Raw genomic sequence first — 18,717 nt, 5'->3', positions numbered from 1 at the left:
TTTGTTAATAACTTGATGTAGTTCAAGAAAATAAATTTAAGTTAATAAATTTAAGTACTTCAAGAAAGAAAAATTTATGTCTTAGGAGGTTGTCTTCAGTAAATGATTAGGTATCCATGTTTAAATAAATGTTGAAAAGTGATTATTAAGCAAGCTGGTCATGACTGGGAATACTAAAAAGAAACAGATCAGGTTTTTGTTATGGAAAATTATTATTACTAAGACAAAGTGATGCAAGCTTCTTTTTGGTTGATTAGTATGTATGATGATCAAGTGTCTGGTGTCAAAACTTTGCTATTAGGCAAGTTCTGAGCGGATTCAAGCTGATTAATTTCTGTAAAGGTAGTGCATGTTTATAAATCTCACTGGATTTTGGTTTAGGTTGATATTTTTCCTGCTGAGGCAATGCTGGAGCTGATAGTAGGGGTAATCTGGATTCTACTAATGAATTCTGCTTATGTTTTTCTCAACATTATTCCCTCCCCCACTACAAAAATATAGATATGTATATGCATTTTACCTGATGTAGTTAAAAGCATTTGAAAAATGTGTATAATACTAATACTGTTCACCCTCAAAAATTCAGAAATTTTTATTGCATTCAGAAGAACAGTCAGTCAAACTGCTACGTTTGCGGTCATTGTCACTTAAAGTATAGAAGGACAAGAAGCCTGAGTAACTGACTGTAGCTTTCATGCTTTGTTCTGGCTCAGTTAATCTTGCTTCAAGCCTCTGCTGCTCTGGAACTACAACTTTTAATTTTTTTTTTTGTAAATGTATAAATCTTTTGTCTTTTGAAAATGGGTTAAATGCTCTTTTTCATCTCAAGATAGTTATTATAGGGTCTATCCTTCATTTTCATATTTCTTTCGGGGCTTTTGATGGATATTTTTGGTTCTTTTTCTTTAAATTATTTTTTTTCTCTTTTTTATTTCAAACTCTGTTCACACCTTCACATCCTTGGCTTCTTCCTAGTGCTTGCCAATTTACCTGTTCCCTTCAGCTTTCCTCAGCAGGAGTTCTGTTGTCAGTGACTGTGAAGTCACTGTAGTCTTGTTAACTTAAACCCAGCATTGCATTTGAAAGAAATTCAGGAACTGAATGCATACCAGAATCAAAACACATTGTATTTTCTGTTAATGCAGTCTGTGTATGGTGGTAATATTTTCCATTGTGATTGATGTATTGACAGAATTCTTTTGACCTAAAGAAAGTCTTTTCCAATAAGAGTGAATCTGTGTCCTTTAAAGCATGCGGAGATTTTTAGTAGTGTTAATTCTTTGAGAAAACTGCTTAAAAATCCTACTGTTCCACAACACAAAACAAACTGTACATAATCAGAACAAAACCGCAACACTTCAACAAAACCCAACACTACTAAACTTTACAATAGCTTATTTTTTTGTATTCCTCTTGTGTGCTATGTTTTTTATAAGTGCCTTAACCTGATTTCTGTTTTTCTTGGGTATTGCACAAAAAAAGAGCATGCAGCAAACACATGACTGATTCCCTCTATATAGTCATTGTTTCCTTATTGCACCCTGTTTAAGAAGTTACAGTTTCTTTTTATCTGCAATTAATGTGTCAGTGATGTGTTTAATTCCAAATTTCATATTCATATTTTCAACCCTCTGTTCAGTAAAGAGCAATTTAGCAGAATAGTCTAGTTCCTTCTACTGCCAATCATTAATCCATAATGATCTTTAATGATAAATCAGATAACACTAATAGCGAGTCACACGGGCTTTTGTTTTGCAGGGTTTTTTCTTTCTTTCTGCATGTGGGCTGTTTAATTACATATCATTGTACTACTACCTCAGATTCTCTTCCATGGAGCAGCTTTCTTAGCTGTAAGACTTGCCAGATATCCTTAAATTTACTAGAAGTGTGAGGTCTAGTGATCTGAGTTTTTTGCTATCTTGTATTTGTCTCCTGTTAGTGTTAGATATATGTATTGTATAGGTGAAACATTTAATGTTTCAACATCTAATCCTTTAAGAAAGAATCTTGCTAAGTGTTTATCTAGTAGTTGCTTGTGAGTTGAGACAGTCATGTTTATCTTTTCCCTAATATTGTTTGTATCAAACAGTATGATTTTATAGTGAGATGTTATGTTAAGCAATTTGGTTTGTTTTGAAGGTGTATTCAAAACTATACTAAAGTAAGAATGAATTGCTGTTGTTGATTATGAATCATCTTTGTATGAAATAAATTGATTTGTATATGTGCAGCGATACAGCCATGTATTTACCTTGTCTTTGTGCAGATTCTAGGGCAACAGATAAATGACTTCACCCTTCCTGATGTTAACCTGATTGGAGAACATGCTGATGCTGCGGAGCTTGGGAGAATGCTTCAACTTATTTTGGGATGTGCTGTGAATTGTGAACAGAAGCAAGGTAATACATTTTGAAACATGTTTTCTTGGTTATTGTGCAACTATTAAGGAGAAAAATTATATTTCTTGGGTTTCTGTCAAAAACAGTTTCTTTTTTTAAATAATAATGATGACATTTTTTTGTAGTACAGATAGTGACTGTTTTTTGGTGTAAGCTTCACTGCTTTTGGAGACTCAGACTGGAATTGAATTTACTTCCAAGATACGTATTTTCAGTTTTGGTTTGCTAAGTTGAAAAATCAGTCTACAAAGAAAAAAAATTCTTGGGTACACCTTTTAACCATTTATGAGGTAGATCAGGATAGTCAAGAATGGAAAAATGTGATTATTGCATTATTCAGCATAACTATTGATTGCAGAGATGCATTCCAGGCATTATTTTACTACATGGCAAAAAGCCATCATTATTATTGGTGCTTGGTCAGATGAAATGTCTGGTGTGAACTGGTTTTCTGTAGTTTCTAAGATGTGTCTATGGGGTTTGCAAATAGGAACAAGTAATGCTGGCAACCATGCTCTTTTGGGCAACAGCTGAAGATGGAGCACAATAAGGTCATCCAAAAAGTCACTTCAGGCCAATTGCCAGACAATTGAATCCCACTTTAGCAGTCCCTGAAGGAGACTTCTGTCTCTCTACCCAAGTGGCACTGACTGTAATTCAGACTTGCACAAATACAGTAGAGACCTATTCATCTTTCTTGAGGGTGCCACAGAGGATGTGATGAACAATGGAGATGTTTGTTAAAGTGTGCTACATCTCATGTTCTAAACTTGCCTTAGGTGTAGGCTGTAGATTGTTACCGAGTTACCTTAAATTACACTTCATTCAAGCCAGATGAAGGTAATGTAATGGCAAATGCAAACATTTATTCTAAATACTTTAAACAGGAAACATAGTCATGTGTTGGAAAATAAGGCTTTTTTTACTGTAATTGTGTGACAGTTATAGCTCATTTTGTGTTTGATGGTTGCCAGGATTTTAGGCCTGTTGTCTTCCCCATGCTTGGTGCATCTTACCTTTACAGCTAGTTTCCCTTTTTCAGTTGTCCTAGGTGACTAAATCACTTTAGTTTCTCCTTCTGAAATTACTTCTGTTCTCTTAACCAGGAGGTTGTCTCCTATTAATCAAAATAGGAGTAATGTTCTTCCACAAGTGCATAAATAACTCTGGTTTATTAAACCTCCTGTCATCTCTGTTTTATATAAAATTATCTTCCTTTTGGTGACTATTTTTCATTTTCAAGTGGCAAGCATATCTTGATTTTGTGTCCCCTTAATTCTTTCAGTCTGGGCATTAAAAATGCAGATTTGAAACACCAGAATAATCTGTATTTGAGCAAATTCAGCATGAGCAAATTACCCAGTTGAAGGTGACTTTATCCCCAGTGTCTTTCTCTTAATCGCATCATTAAAAGAATAAAGGAGATGATATTTGACTAGAAACTGTATTATACTGGGCAAGTTGTTTACTCCTTGAGTTAGTCTAAATGTCAGAATTTGTTGTTCTGGTTATTGTATCATCTTACAAGGTACCTCTTGCGTAGCTCACGTACACAGAGCTGAGAACTTAAAAAGTGGAGGGGACTTAATTTGTGATGTACTAGAGAAATAAGAACAGACACCAAAAATGAACATGAAAATGCTTTAAAATGAGGATGCTGTAGGAAGGCAAGTTGTTACTGTTACACTTACAGAAAAGGACAACCTATGCATGGATCATGTACTTCAAGAGCCTGAACAGTTTGGGAACAAAGTGAGAAAAGGATAAAAGTAGTTATTTCAGAAGTGTGAGATGCCAGGAGAGGAAAAAAGGTAATCATGACTTTTTTCATTGTTGTAGAGTTCAAATAAGCCTGGATTTGTATCTGAACAGGCTTGTGATAAAATCTTGTTGAATATGTTGGAGTGGAACTTGACTGGTGCTTATACATTTCAGTGTCATCCATGGCATCTAGTCATTTTGTAGGAAGGATGCAGCTTCTGATCTTACCTTCTATGAGTTGAGTTTCAACATTGACATTTCAGAATGCTTTTATTTTCAGAGTACATCCAGACCATAATGATGATGGAAGAATCAGTTCAACATGTTGTCATGACAGCCATTCAGGAGGTATGCTGGGATGCCCACAGTGTGTGAAAGTTCAGTCTTATTTTACAGTAGTATGCTTTTTCCCACTTAGGAATAACTTATTTGAAAGTGAAGAAAATAAAGGGCATAGATTTTGCCTTTTAACAGTGAAAAATTTCTTATTTCTCCTTAGGAAAATCTTGCTTTATGTCAAAGAATTCTGGTTGAATGTCCCACTTTTCTTTAAATCTAGAAGACTGAAACTTCTAGATATTTTTGATACTGGATTCCCTTTCCTTTTCTTTTCCCACCCTGTGAATCCTGAAGTGTACTAGATTGATTTTCTGTGGAAACCAATTACTGTAGAATTTTGTCAAAATTTCATAAACTTTTTTTTTTAAATTTATTAGACAGATGAAAAGAAAGAGAATTGGGTTATTAGTATTGTTTTGTCAGCTGTAGTGTTATGACTTTGGTAATGATATGTAAGATGAACATATATGAATAATACAGTAGGCTGGTATGTTTTTACAAGTCAGTGAGTGTACTGCAGTCCATTTTGTAGATGTGCTCTTCTGTGGTAAATTAAAACCATGGTGTTAGCCACTGAAGTCCCCCTGTGACTTACAAGAAGTCTGAAGTGTTTATAATAGAAATGCCTAACAGTCTTTAGATGTTTAGGGCAGGCCACTAGCAAGGGAAGGCAGGAAACCACTAGTAATCCCATTTCTTCTGAACCAGAAGAAGAGAAACTCAATTCCACATTGAGCTTTAGAGCAATTTGTCATCTCTGTAATGTCTGAATAGAGAAAGAAATATCAGTGAGCCTACAAGGAAATCTCTCCACAGTCATCACTTTGACCAGTGCTGTATCCATGCAGTCATACATTCAGTTGTCTGTGTGCAGACTGCTGGCTGTAACACAACCGAGAAGACTTTGGAAATGAGCATCAAAAGAATTGTTATCTAAATCATCTTCTAGTCAGTGCTGCCAAGCACCAGTTTGCTGGAGTTTGGCGTATTTTACCTTTTTGTAAGTTTATTAAATGTAATGTACAGTATTCTGGTGGGTTTTTCTAGTGTTTTTATTAAACCCAAATTGCAGCATCACTGTCTTCTGCACCATCTTGAAATGGAAAAAACTTCTTTTATCTTCCTTCTTTATGTTGAAAATCTATTAAATTTTTATAGAAGTCTCCGTTATTTAATAAAATATCCCATTGAAGCAGCCCACAGTTCTCAACACTTAATGAATAAACTTGTTCAGTGTGTGTGCCCTTTTGCTGACATGATGAGTAGAAGTAGGAAGTCATCACAGGGTAAGGGTATGTTCTTCTGGAACAGATTTTTAAAATGCAGTGAATCAAAAATTTTAGTATGCAGCTACTGACACAGTTCTGAGTGATTTTAATGCTACTTTGCAAGCTTAGAAATCTAAGGCATTTCAGGACCAAATCTCAAGTGCTTAATGAAGAGGTGAGAAAGTGTCTCAGACTTTGAGGTACTTGGAGAGCAAGGCCTCTCTCTGTTATTTTTCAATGGGCTTGGAGTTTGGAGAGGTCCCAGTCAGCTGGTAGCTAGCAAATATTATTCCAGTTTTCAAGAAGAGAAAGAAGAAAAATGCTGTCAGTTACAGGTCTGTCTCGCTTCAGTGCCTGGCAAAATTATGGAGAAGGTTACTCTGGGAGTTAGATCATAGCCAGCACAGATTGGTACGGGAAGAGTTTAAAGGGGCGAGACTTCATGGGATTTTGCAAGGAGGTTTTTCTATTTCTTAGACTCATAGCAGCTCCTAGAATTCAAGTGACTTAGAAAAAGCAATATGTAAGAAATTAGCTATATATGAATATTTGAAAAGTTGGTATATCATCTAATCCAAACATTTTAAAGCATTTGACATTGTGGGTACTCTTCAAAATTTGGTATGTCAGAAGATCTCTCTAGGCTTTACTGATGTATTATGTAATTAATTTTTCTGTTTCGGCTGAGCACATACAAATTTTTTTGATGCTTCTTGGGTTATCATAAATAGTTTTACTCATCAAAGTATTCCACAAGGCACAGTAGAACAAGTTTTCTGTTAGTTTTTCAGTGTAGTCAGTTTGGTCTGGTGTGTTATCACCACTTAGAATCTGAGGTGCTAATCTGTAGATGTAGATATCAAAATGCAAGTTCTGCACAAAATACAAGACGAATACATTCCTATGTGTAATATAACATGGTTTTTTTATTTCTTTATTTTCAGATTTTTTAAAGGCCCAAAGTATTTTTTAGAGAAATTATTTTGCCCATTATATATTTCCCTTTCTCCCTTCCCCTTCTGTCATTTTTTCCAAGTCTCTTCCTGGAGTAGCCAAGTTCATTATTGATGAAGGTAGTAATAAGTAAACAAATTGTTTGCCTTGCTGTTTAGAACATCTCTAAATTTGATCACTTAGCAGGTCAAGTTGAGAGTCAGAATAGTGTCAAGAGTAGCGTCAAAACTTGCCAAGGGGGGAGTAGGAAAAGGTGCATACTGTTCAGGATAACACCAATGGTGTTAGTTCCACTTTTTGGTTTTGTGCTGTTTTTCCCTCCTCTATTTTTTCCTAGCTGTTTAAAGATTTATCTTGTCTGAAGTAAAATTATTTTTTGAATCGTTAGGAAATGATATAAAAGTATTTTATTGGGTCTATCAACAGATAGACTGGAGGTAGACTGGGTATCAACTGGAGGAAGAAGAAAGTCCAGCTGCTTTAAAGGATATACAGTGTCAAACATAGCCATGACTCTTAAAAACTAACATAAAGATGTTCTAAGAAAGAAAAAGAACGTGAGTACAGAAGCTAGGTTTTGACATTGCTTTGTGGACACTTAAGTGAGCTTATACAGTATTATTAACTGTAGAAAAAGCATTTCAGATAAAGGAAGTGTTTTGGATTTTAAAATCATCAACTAAATAGAGCAACTGTGTTTGCAAAATCATGTGTGGAGGGGAAAAAAAGCTTTCATAATTCATGTTATTCATGCATGCAGGTTTTGTGATAGTTCTACCCTTTCCCTAATCTTCATGTATCCATGACAACACAGCTTGTTCATATTTTACAGTGAAAGCAGTTAAAAAGTGAAGGTTTTCATAATATAGGATTAGAAGACCTACATATACCGAAGCTTTGAGCATGAAAAAATATAGATGTAAAGGATTAACAGGGAATGACAGCTGCTTCTTATAAAACTACACAAATAACTGTAAGAATTGTCATGTTGCAGGTAATTTGCACCATTTAAAATCCATACTAACCACTATGCAAAAAAAAACAGAAAAAGAGCAAGACTGCAAATGCTAGTTGCTACTTTATTTCACTCTGGGAAGCTCTTAAGCAGGATTTTCTTTCTCCTGTAGAGACATAATGCAATAGCTTGATTTTGCAAGCACATTTTTAATGTTTCCCTTTTTATAATATCTGCACATCATCCTCCATTAAAGTTATGTGTGAAAATAGGTGACTATACTATATTTACACTAAATGATATATTTGGAAATGAAAGCCAGTTCAAGTGCTGCAAAATTGTGGAGGTAAACCTTTATTTTTGTAGTCTGGTCCTGAAGAAAACTTACAGATGTGAAGGGAAAATAAGAAGGACACTTCCTCCTGGTTTTTATTCTCTTGATTGATTTGAAATACAAGTGAGATAAAGTTTGCTCCTCTAAACTCAAAAGTATTACCATTGATCCGTACCTCTCAAGACCATGTACTCTAGTATCATACTTGCAGGTTGCATGTGAAGCTCTGAAATGACATCAGCTTTTCATGAATTTTTTCTGACTGAGCTTTTAAATAAAGGAAATATATAGAAGAAAACAGTATGGAAATTTGCTTTCAAAATTATTAAAAGTATTGTAAGATTAGTAATAAATAATGCAGAAAAAGCCGATATTCTATTGAGCAGGTAACTGATTAAATGAGCATTTTGCAACTCTAAATTTCAGTAATACCAGAGAATGCTGATTGACCAGAAACAAAGTCAAGAATAGGGAAAATTAGGCGAGCCTCTTGCATTTTTTAGGTGGGTGGAAGGTGTAATGTGTTTCAAGTTGATATACCTATCTGTATGAAAGCTGGCCTATCTGTATGAAATCTTAAAACATTGCATTCAGTAGAAGTTTTCTTGAAATTTTCAAAAAATCTGAGAGAGGAGTTTGGGTAGGTGAGTGGAGTTGTGTGCTCTATTAGCTGTTCTATTTATGGTAAAGCTTTTACTTCTCAGTGGGGAGAAGTTGTGTACAGGAATCCTGAAGCAGAGCATGGTCATGACATTTTCTTGCATAAACCATTTACATATTTATGGTATGTGGGGAGGTGTGTAGGGAAAAGATGAAAGCACTCCTTTGCCATGATAGTTCTGCCTTTACATCCCACTTCTTACAGTTGTTTTATTGTTAACTGATGATAAGTTGGATTCCTGTGTTCCTTTTGAGTTATCTAACGATCTCGTTCTTTGTCTGATTGTGGTACTGGACAAAAAATGATCCCTTAAATTTCGTCTTTAGCTTTTCCACTATACATACCACAGACCATCCAATTGCAAGGTGCTTTCTATTGCACTGAGTCATGTGAGATACATCTGCACATGTATCTGTGGCTTTTGCCCTTGGTGCCTCATTCACTTTTCCTCATCACATTCTTAATGTACCTCATGGAGTGAAATTCGCACCTGTAATGTGCATTCATGGTACACCCAGAATATATATCTCCAGTACCTAATCCTACTCCAGATAATGACCTCTTTTCTGGACATTTTTGCTAAGGATTGTCAAGGACAGGATGTTTTGGGAAAACTCGTTGAAGAAAATAGGGATTATATTATTAGCCATGGCCTGCCTTATGGCAAGTCCCAGAAAGCAGTGACACCACAGTGGCCTCTAGTGGGTTGTGTGGTCACTTGTATTCCGTCTACTCTAAGTCTTGCACAGGCCTGTTGAGCTGGTTTTTCAAAGAGGAAGTTGTGTTAGGGCCAGAAAGGGGTGGTGGCTGTTAGGGACATGTTGTTGTACACCCTTGCAGGCTGCATGCAGCATGAGACCTGCCTGTTGGAAAGTGCTGACTTTGCAGGCAGAACTTGTTTGTATGTGTGTGAGTCCAAAGTGTGTTTGTGAACAGCATTATGGAATATAAAATAATGAGAGGAGTTCAGTATTTGGCTAATATGGGATATCCCTGTTAGTCAGCTGGAAAAGCTGGTGAAATCCAGTATTCAAAATGTGCATGAACATCACAGAAGCAGGGAGGGATTGGGAGGTTTTGTTTAAATGATAATCAACTTAGAAAATAGGCTCCTAAATTGAAGATAAGTTTGTAATGCCATTATATATGGTAATGAAAAAGACAAGACTTCATTTTTCAGGGGACAGCTCTGAGGCTAGGGACTTTGTATTTATTGTTGCAGAGTGCAGGCTTGATGTAATGCTTCTTCATGGAGTAGTTTGTCATTGTAAAGATGTAGAAGAAAATGGAAGAAATTTGGCAAATGTTGTCAAGGTGTGAGGAGGACTGCTGAGGGGAGATAAATTTATCTAAATAATGCAGCTAAATCCTAGTTAAGGAAATGGGGATAGTGAGAGAAATGTGAGTGTATGATTTGAATGATGTAAATGTCAAACAGATTTTTCATAATAGACAGGATTGAGAAGTGAAGGCTCTGTGTATCCCAAAAAATCTTGCTAAGGAAAACAGTGCAAAAGCACTGATTTCTAGAAGGAATAAAGGAAGTACTGTCTCTGGAGAGAGTTACCAGGCTAGACAAGAGATTCCAGGGAAGAAAACTTGTCCTGATTTTGGTAAGGATAGGGCCTTTTAATTGTAACTTTCATGAATCGCGTCATTGGAGAGCTCTTAGAACATTATGCTTTTGGACAGAAACCATCAGTGCCATTCTGTAATGATGCCTTTTGAATTAGCTACAGTGTATTTCTCATTTGCAAGACTGTTCCTGTTTTTTTCTTACAACTTTTAGTAAGAACATTACTTTGTTATGTTTACTTGATCTGTGTGGGAAGAGGTTGCTGAGCTACAACTTTTGTTAGGTTTGATTTCACTTTTACCAACTGGTGCAGCTGATTGTTAGGTTACTATAAGAAAACAGCTTTTTTCTTCATTTTGATCAGTACATCAGTCAGTTTTGTAGGACTAATTTGAGGGTTTGTATTGAAGGTTTGGCTGGGGTTGTTTTTTGTTTTGTTTTGTTACTTTGGTTTTTTTAATAATCTAGGCCAAAACCACTATCAGCTATTCCTGCACTGAAGTAGTACACAAGGAATTGTAATACTCATTTCAGGAATGCACTCTACTGAATTACTTTTTAATGTTGAAAATTACAGGCAGGTCCAGGACAGAATTTTTGTCACCTTTGTTTTGCAGTAGTAGTTGAGATAAATATATCCTGGAGTTAAGTGAAATAAATAAATTAATTGATGTTAATATCCAGGTAATGGACACATGTAAAAGCCACTCACTAGCAGAGAAAAATTAAAGCCAGGTCTTGTGTGCTGTGTTGATATCTACTATCATTCCAATGCCACTGCAGTAAAATCTTTAGTGGGATGTTCTGTAGGCTTATCATAGACAAAGAATGTGCATTGTCAAAAGAAAAAGAGATAATGTAAGGTTTCTTTTATAGCACTCTAAATATTACAAATTATGAAGTTTTTTTCCTTGTTCTTGTTTCTGAATATGTCATATATAAAAATGAAGTTAAAAACTTTCAAATTAATTCACATTAAAGCTTCCAAAAGTAAAAATCAGCTTGGTATTTCATTGAAACATAGGTTTTAATATAAAAGTAAATCTTTGCTTTTTCTAATCCAGTGTAATCTAATTGCAGTTGATGAGTAAAGAGTCTCCAGTCTCTGTTGGAAATGATGCTTACCTTGACCTTGATCGGCAGGTATCTACTCTTAGATGTTTCTTTTCTTTTGATCATAGTACGTCAGTGGCCATAATAACTGCATCTTTTTTCTTTAATCATTAAAGGGTGTTATGGAAAAGTAAAATAAGAAGCGAAAAATTAAATCTCAGTATTTCAAGTCCTTTAGCTTTGTAAATTGAGTTTGATTCTATTGTGTATTTAAAGGATATAGAAAAGTTGATTTGAGAAACCAGTCTAGCTGTATGACATAATACTACAAAACTGCAGATTGGTGCAAATCTTTAGGCATGGAGAAAGAAAGAAAGAAAGATAAAAAAGATGTACTATTTGAATAAATGTTTTTATCTGAGTTCCTATTTCCAAGGTCAGTTAAAAAAAAAAAAAAAGACAGCAAAACAACTGCTTCTAGGGGAATCCTGGAACTGCGGCAAAATAGAAATTTTCAAATACAATCATTCCTGGTCAGATATATTTAAAAAATTTACAAAGCAAAATTTTTTTACGAGTTTATCCTCATGCTAACACTGCCCTCCTTCCTCAGATTTTTTTCTAAGTGAGAAGAATAGTACAGTGGTGCTCATTGTATTCATCCATTATGCTTTCTTTGCAGAAAAATGTAAATTCTTGCAGATTAAATTAGTTCTTTGTATGTAAACAGGCCCATAAGAAATTAACTTGCAAATGCAAGGTACGATGATGCTGGTTGAGAAAGCTCATTTAAACTTCATCCTATATAATAGTACATATATATTTGTACCTAAATACATAACATGCATGCACCTGTTTTATCAGACCAGTTTTCTTGTAGCTATGTTTTCTATGTTATCTTAATTGCATTCATTTGCAGGCCAGTGAGACACGTATCTTTAAACACTCAGCCTTTGAAGGGAAGTATCAGAATATTTCCCACTGCTTATAAGGTTCAGTGCCCTTTTTTAAAGGGTAGGCTTCTTTGTCACAATCTAGTTTTATTCCTATTGTGCACTAGAAGTAGCTTCCAGAGACTAGAAGGATTTTACCCTAATTGTCCATTCCCTGTATTCCACCTTCCAGTCCCTTCTGTATTTCAAATGTAGATTGAAAATTGAAATTACACACTCTTTGCATCTGTAAAGAAAAGTGGTATTGACAGTTTTTTTTGGTGTAGACATCTGGTGAGTTCTTCAGACCAAATTTCTCCTGGAGTTTTTAACTCAATTTGTAGAGTAGATGTGATAATTCTAATGTAAAAGGAAACGTTACTTTTAGGTATATTTTCTTTTTACTGATACACAAACGAAACATTATTCATGTCTGCTCCTTTTTTTTTCTTTACATGAGTAGAATTGCTCAGTTTTTAAAAATTTAATGTATTACCTCAATGTAAAAATAATTTTACAGGCTGTAGTTCAGAATATTTTTAAATGGATCACAGAGAGTGATGAAAATTTAAACATTTCTTGTTTATGGTAGCTGAAGAAAACTACAGAAGAATTAAATGAAGCACTTGCAACAAAAGAAGAAATTGCCCAGAGATGTCATGAGTTAGATATGCAGGTAAGTTTGCTATAGAGTCTGTATCAATGTTGAAGTGGAGAAAAGTTTTGTGAACTTTGCAGTGGCTGAAAATAAGTACTAGCGAATTGAAACACAATTTATAGCAGGGGGATGAAAATGTCATAGTAATTGTTTTGTTTTCACTTGCGCGAGCAGAATGAATATCATTGTTTTCTTATCTTGTTGCTGTGTTGTCAGTATTATGACTCATACTAGCAAAAGTTCTTTTCATTCAGTTAGGAAGGGTCTGAGCTTTGTGGTAAAACTTTTGCCATAGAGAACTAATACAAGTTCTGCTGCTGTAACAGGTCCAGCTAATAGTTAAATCCCAGTCAGAAGTTGCTGTAGACCATTAAATGTGTATGGGTTTAGACTAAGTCTTAGTGTAAGTAAATCAATACTCATCTGGAAGACATGAGGAGTGTAAAGGGGGAGCCCTGAAAGGCATTGCTATTGCAACCCTTCTTTGAAATATTAATTCAGGTTTTTTGTAGTTCAGTAACTGTTGGAATTAATAAAGGTGATCTTTGTTTGTTGTGGTTAATATATGAACCCATGTTTCGGGTCTTGGAGCACTTTGGGTTCTTTCCACTACTGCCTGTTTTCACAGTGTTAGTGGAGAGTGGCGCTCTCTTCAGGACTGTGTTCCTGTTCAGGCCTGCTTGCAGATGGCCTTTACTGTGAGGAGCTAGTTTTATTTGTTTCTAGGGAAAGGATGCAGATTTTATTATAATGAAGTGCCTGCTGTCAGAATAGACTTTTTCTTTAAATGCTTGTGTGAAATGCATAAAATAATAATTGTGTTTCCTGAGTTGTAACTCTGCCCCTAATGTTGCAATATGTTGGCTACATCACATAGCAATTGAATACCTATTAAATTATACAACGTATTCTTGTGAAATGTGATTAGTGAAGCCTGCATGCTTCTGTTTGTGGCATCTGTTGATACTTCATTATGAACATGAAAAAATACTTCTCTCTGTACCTGGGTAGGTTAATTTTTCCTCTTCATACTTTTATTACAACAGGTTGCAGCCCTCCAAGAGGAGAAGAGCAGCCTGCTTGCCGAGAACCAGATTTTGATGGAACGTTTAAATCAGTCTGATTCCATTGAAGATCCCAACAGTCCTGCAGGTCGTAGACACCTGCAGCTGCAGACACAACTAGAACAGCTCCAAGAGGAAACATTTAGGTAGAAAAGCTACACTTGGTTAAGGTGTTTGTTTGTAGCTGGCAATAGAGGTGATTTAAATATTTCTGGTTCTGCTGCAAATGTGAATTAGTATAATGGATGGTGTACAGCCACAGTAGTACAGTTTTTAAAGTGATGTATACATTATAATTTCACTCTTTACAAGATCTAGCATTTAAAAAAGCACAGTTTCTTAGCGCTGAAGTGTTTTATATGTCGCTCTACTGTGAGTTACTTTGAATTGTTTGTATGCAGTCATTTCACCCATGTTTTACAAAGTCAGTGAGAATGAAGAGTAACATGCTTTCCTTTTTGCAAATTAATCTGATTGTATTTTTAAGGTCTAGTAATTCCTAGATGAAGTTTGCTAAAGGCTGTACTGCTGATGGCATTATCAACATAGGAAAATGTCATTTCTGAAAACAAATTTCAGAGATGATGAAAGATAGAGATTATCCATCTATGAGTTCTGCACTTTATTTACATTTACCCAGTATGTTAAAATACAGTTCCTCTTTAAACATCCTTACTGATCCTCTTGACTGTTGCTTTCAGGCCGTGTCAGGTCACAGGTCTTTCATGGTCTGTTCTGCTGAAGAAAGCTGGTTCACTTAACCATAACCTTTTCATTCTCTTTCCCATACTTTCCTTCTCCTTTGTGAGTGAAATTATACTATTTCTTTCTTTACACTGCCAGCTTTTCTTTTGCTGTCTTCTTCTCATTGCCTTTTTCCAATTATTACAATATATGCCATGTTACTTGACTTCTTTTTTCTGTTTTCCAATTCTTCTTGCTAAGCCTCCTTTCCTGCTTGTTCTGACATATTATCTCCTATCAGTTCCTTGAAAAACATTCTGTGTTTCTCTCTCACAACAACTAGTGCCTGGATTTTTTCTTTTTATATGTCTACCATGTAAAGGAATAAAGTAATTGTGATGTCCCCTTTTATCTCTTCTGATTCATCTCCATGCTCTGCAGTGATTTCTACTTGAGTCTGGTATCAGTTACTGTTCAAACAGATTTTGTCCCTGTGTTCAATATTTGCACTGTCTGTTACTGTAGTTTCAGGTTCTGAAGGTCATTCTAAACTGTTTTCATATGTGAGACTCATTCTTGGTCTCTTTACCTCCTTCCCCTGTCTTCATATTATGTGGCTTCTAATGGCAATTTGTATATGTTGCTTCCAGCTCTACCTGATCAAGCAGGACGTCTGCACAGCTTAAGTGGTGCTTGTGCAGTACACCACTTTTCCTCCTAGTTGTGCCTCTTTGTGCTTTGACTGTCATGGTCTGTCATGATCTAAATCTTCATTGTTTCTGCTTTGGATGACTCAAAGATTTTCTCTTGTCTCCATTCTTGTAGATGGTTTTTGGACTCCTTGACTTTGTTTTTTCCTCATGCCCTTATCTCCTATCCTGGATTGTTTTTGTTTTAATTTCAGAGCAAAATCACAGTAGGACTTTCTGTTTCAGGTTGCGTTGTCTTCTGTTCATTCAAAATACATTGAAAAAGTTTCTATTACTTACTCCCTTTGTTCACTGCCAGGTTAATAGAGCTTTGGCTATGCATAGTGTATGCAAGCAGCTCAGCAACTTTGGTCAGAGTTCTTTACTTGCTAACTAGATAGCCTGGTTCTCCAGATGTACTGGCATGAACAGGTTCTTTATGAGTAAATAAATAAAACCACTTCAGTGAGTGGTCTATGGCACTTATAACATCTTACAATCAGGTCAGTATTGTTGGAGGTAGCTGAGTTGGACAGCTGAACAGAATAGAATAAAGATGTTATGTTCAAACTCTGGGTGTCCGAAGATGAAAAAAGATTGAAATTTTTCCTTAAGCTTCCCTTGTGTTAAACTATAATTATAGAAGGAAACCTCAGGTTTTGTTTTTACAGGAACATATTTTACCTTGTGAATTTTCAAATAGGAAACTGGTATTAAATTGGGAGCATTGATAAAGTCAGTCTGCTTTTACATTTTGAATAAGCACATTGTGGTGTTGTTTTTCTTCATTGCAGCAGGAGGCCATTTCATGTGCTCTTAGATGGGATGATGAGGAAAGATAACTGGCTCAGGATGAGAAAATATTTCCTGGGTTTCTTTCCATTCTTACAGATTAGAAGCTGCAAAAGATGACTATCGAATACGCTGTGAGGAACTAGAAAAGGAAATTGTGGAATTGAGACAACAAACAGAAGAGCTTACTACGCTGGCAGAGGAGGCTCAGTCTTTGAAGGATGAGATAGATGTACTCAGGTAAATTTTGTTCCGTTAACTCTTTTAACTACTACCTTTTAATCTGTATAATTTGTGTACTTAGTCTGCATTATCTTTTGTTTAAGTAATTTAATATTAAACACTTTCAATGCCAAGATTCTTTGGATCCTCCAGTTTAGGTACACTGACTGACACACAATTTGGCTTGAGTAAAATAGTTGCTTATTTTGTCAATCAATAACTATAATTCATCAACAACTATTGTCAGTCAATAACTATTATTAAACTTAATCATTCTATGCCAATTAATGGTTATAACAGGGCACCCAGTGGTCTCTTTGAGTATGCAGTATTCACCTTCATCATGCCTTCTCATCAGAAGACTAGGCTCTTTCCTGTCCTGGGTTTGCATTGTTGGGACTTTGAGTGGTACTTTTGGTTTACCGTGTAATCTTAGTTGGAACAACATCTGTTGCAGCTCTTATTCCCACTGCATTTTAGCAATGAAAGTTGTCATGATTTGATGATACTAGGGGCTTGTAGAGTGGGACAACCACTTTTACTATGGAGCATATTCCTTCAGTATTGGCATCTATTTCCATGGATTATTCAGAGCAGAGAGATTACTCATTCTCTCCAGCAAGACATATTTAATGCTGCTATTCTTGATTCACTGGCAGCCTTCTACCAAAGCTATCTGTCTTTATCCCTTCTGTCATTAATATAAGAAATGAACCCATCAGGCTGCATAAACTGTCTGGGTGGCAGGGGTTCAAAGAGCCATTTCTTGTCCCAAGAGAGAGGCCCTGCACCTCACTGAAGATTAAACAGAGCTGGCTTCCCTCGATGTCCCATAAACCGACACATTAATTCAGTGGGAGGTTCCCTGGGTGTCACAGGGAATTGGGTCTGTAAACTGGTTGATTCTAAAATGAAACTGGGAACAGTAATAGTAGCAGAGGTCTTTGGGGGAGGTGAGGTCCATTTTGTAATCTTGGAAGTGCAGCAGGTAGATTGGTAAAACTCTGAAAAGCTGAAGCCTGGTGTTTCTTTTTCTTTTGTGCTTTATTTTTTTTAGAAGGAGTCAAGTTTCAAAACTGTTACTGTTCTTCTGTGTCACTAAGTACAATTTGTCTAGCAGAGAGATCTTTGATTTTAGTCCTGGTTATCATTAAAACAAACTGAATGGCAGAAACTTTTCTTCTTTACCCTTGAAAAATTTAGGACAGAACATAATCTAGAATTGAAAGGTAATGAGTGGGAGTGAGGTTGTTTTAGCTATTATTTTAAGGCTGGAAGCAGATAAGAAAGTTGTGTTAGGAAGAGGGATAGAGGGTCTAAGAGAAACTTCAGCAGCAACTTTTAGAGTTGCCAAATAGTTATAGGAAGAAAACAGACAATTAAAAATGAAAACATCAGTAATAGGAGGATATGATTGCTTTATTGTTCTTCCCATGAATGTCTTCTGCACTAAAAAAAAATGTGAAGAAGCATTTTAAATTCTGTTAGTTTTGTTAGTTTTCGGAGTTCAAATTTGATACAAATCTGTCCCTTCAGGCATTCTTCTGATAAAGTAGCCAAGTTAGAAAGCCAGGTAGAGTCATACAAAAAGAAATTGGAGGACCTGGGTGATTTGCGGCGGCAAGTGAAGCTTTTAGAAGAGAAGAATACAATGTACATGCAAAATACCGTGAGCCTGGAGGAAGAACTAAGGAAGGCCAACGCAGCTCGCAGTCAGCTGGAAACATACAAGAGACAGGTGAGGACATCAGTGCTATAGTACTCTGTATTGTTCAGCACTTTGTCTTCATAACATGGCTAATGCTTCAAAGTAAAAAAAAGCTATGGAAAAAACAACTCCTGTTTAAAAGACTTCCATGTTTTATAGGTACTTGCTACCTTTTGTCCTTCTTTCCTGCAGCTCATCGTTACTACAAGTTTGTTACTTTGTCAAAAAGCAGTATTTCTTGCATTTAAAAACTTAACAGATGTAAAGCTTTTTTCTCCTAAAATGATTCCAAATTCATATTCAATAGTGGGGCTTGAATTATAGGCTGTCCTTTCAGAAAAAGTATCCACTTTTCACTAAAATTTTCCAGCAGTGAGGAACACACCACAGCTGAGGTAAGTTGTTCCTGTGGTTAAATAACTTCTTTTTTTAAGGTTCTAGTTTCTCTGATACATATGAATTTTTCCACTTAAGAAGAGAGAAGGACACATGTCATCCTTGTTGTTTATATGCACTTAGTGGAATACAAAATGTGTCAGCAGCACTCTCTGTGGAGTGAAAGGCACCTGTTTATCCTCCTGCTTATTCAAGTGCCATGTGATGCTGTTTGTGTAAAGGTGCAACATGTGCTTAATCTTCTTTCTGCTTCTTTACTTCAGGGACACAAT

At 35.8% G+C, this 18,717-nt stretch overlaps 1 protein-coding gene across 4 annotated transcripts in view; it reads left to right on the top strand.

Annotated features, from left to right (window-relative positions):
* Positions 1-18,717, top strand: part of HOOK3 (hook microtubule tethering protein 3) — an 85,855-nt gene that overhangs the window by 32,256 nt on the left and 34,882 nt on the right. For all 4 annotated transcript variants that reach the window (XM_036402584.2, XM_036402580.2, XM_036402582.2 and 1 more), the window contains exons 5-11: positions 2,267-2,399; positions 4,441-4,508; positions 11,328-11,390; positions 12,825-12,908; positions 13,937-14,100; positions 16,219-16,359; positions 17,878-18,079. In XM_036402584.2, coding sequence (XP_036258477.1) covers positions 2,267-2,399; positions 4,441-4,508; positions 11,328-11,390; positions 12,825-12,908; positions 13,937-14,100; positions 16,219-16,359; positions 17,878-18,079 — 855 coding nt within the window. The remainder of the gene's footprint in view (positions 1-2,266; positions 2,400-4,440; positions 4,509-11,327; positions 11,391-12,824; positions 12,909-13,936; positions 14,101-16,218; positions 16,360-17,877; positions 18,080-18,717) is intronic.

The sequence above is a fragment of the Molothrus ater genome, chromosome Z, assembly GCF_012460135.2.
Source record: "Molothrus ater isolate BHLD 08-10-18 breed brown headed cowbird chromosome Z, BPBGC_Mater_1.1, whole genome shotgun sequence".
NCBI lineage: Eukaryota > Metazoa > Chordata > Aves > Passeriformes > Icteridae > Molothrus > Molothrus ater.
The sequence above is the reverse complement of the archived record's forward strand: the minus strand, read 5'-3'. Positions and strand labels throughout refer to the sequence as shown.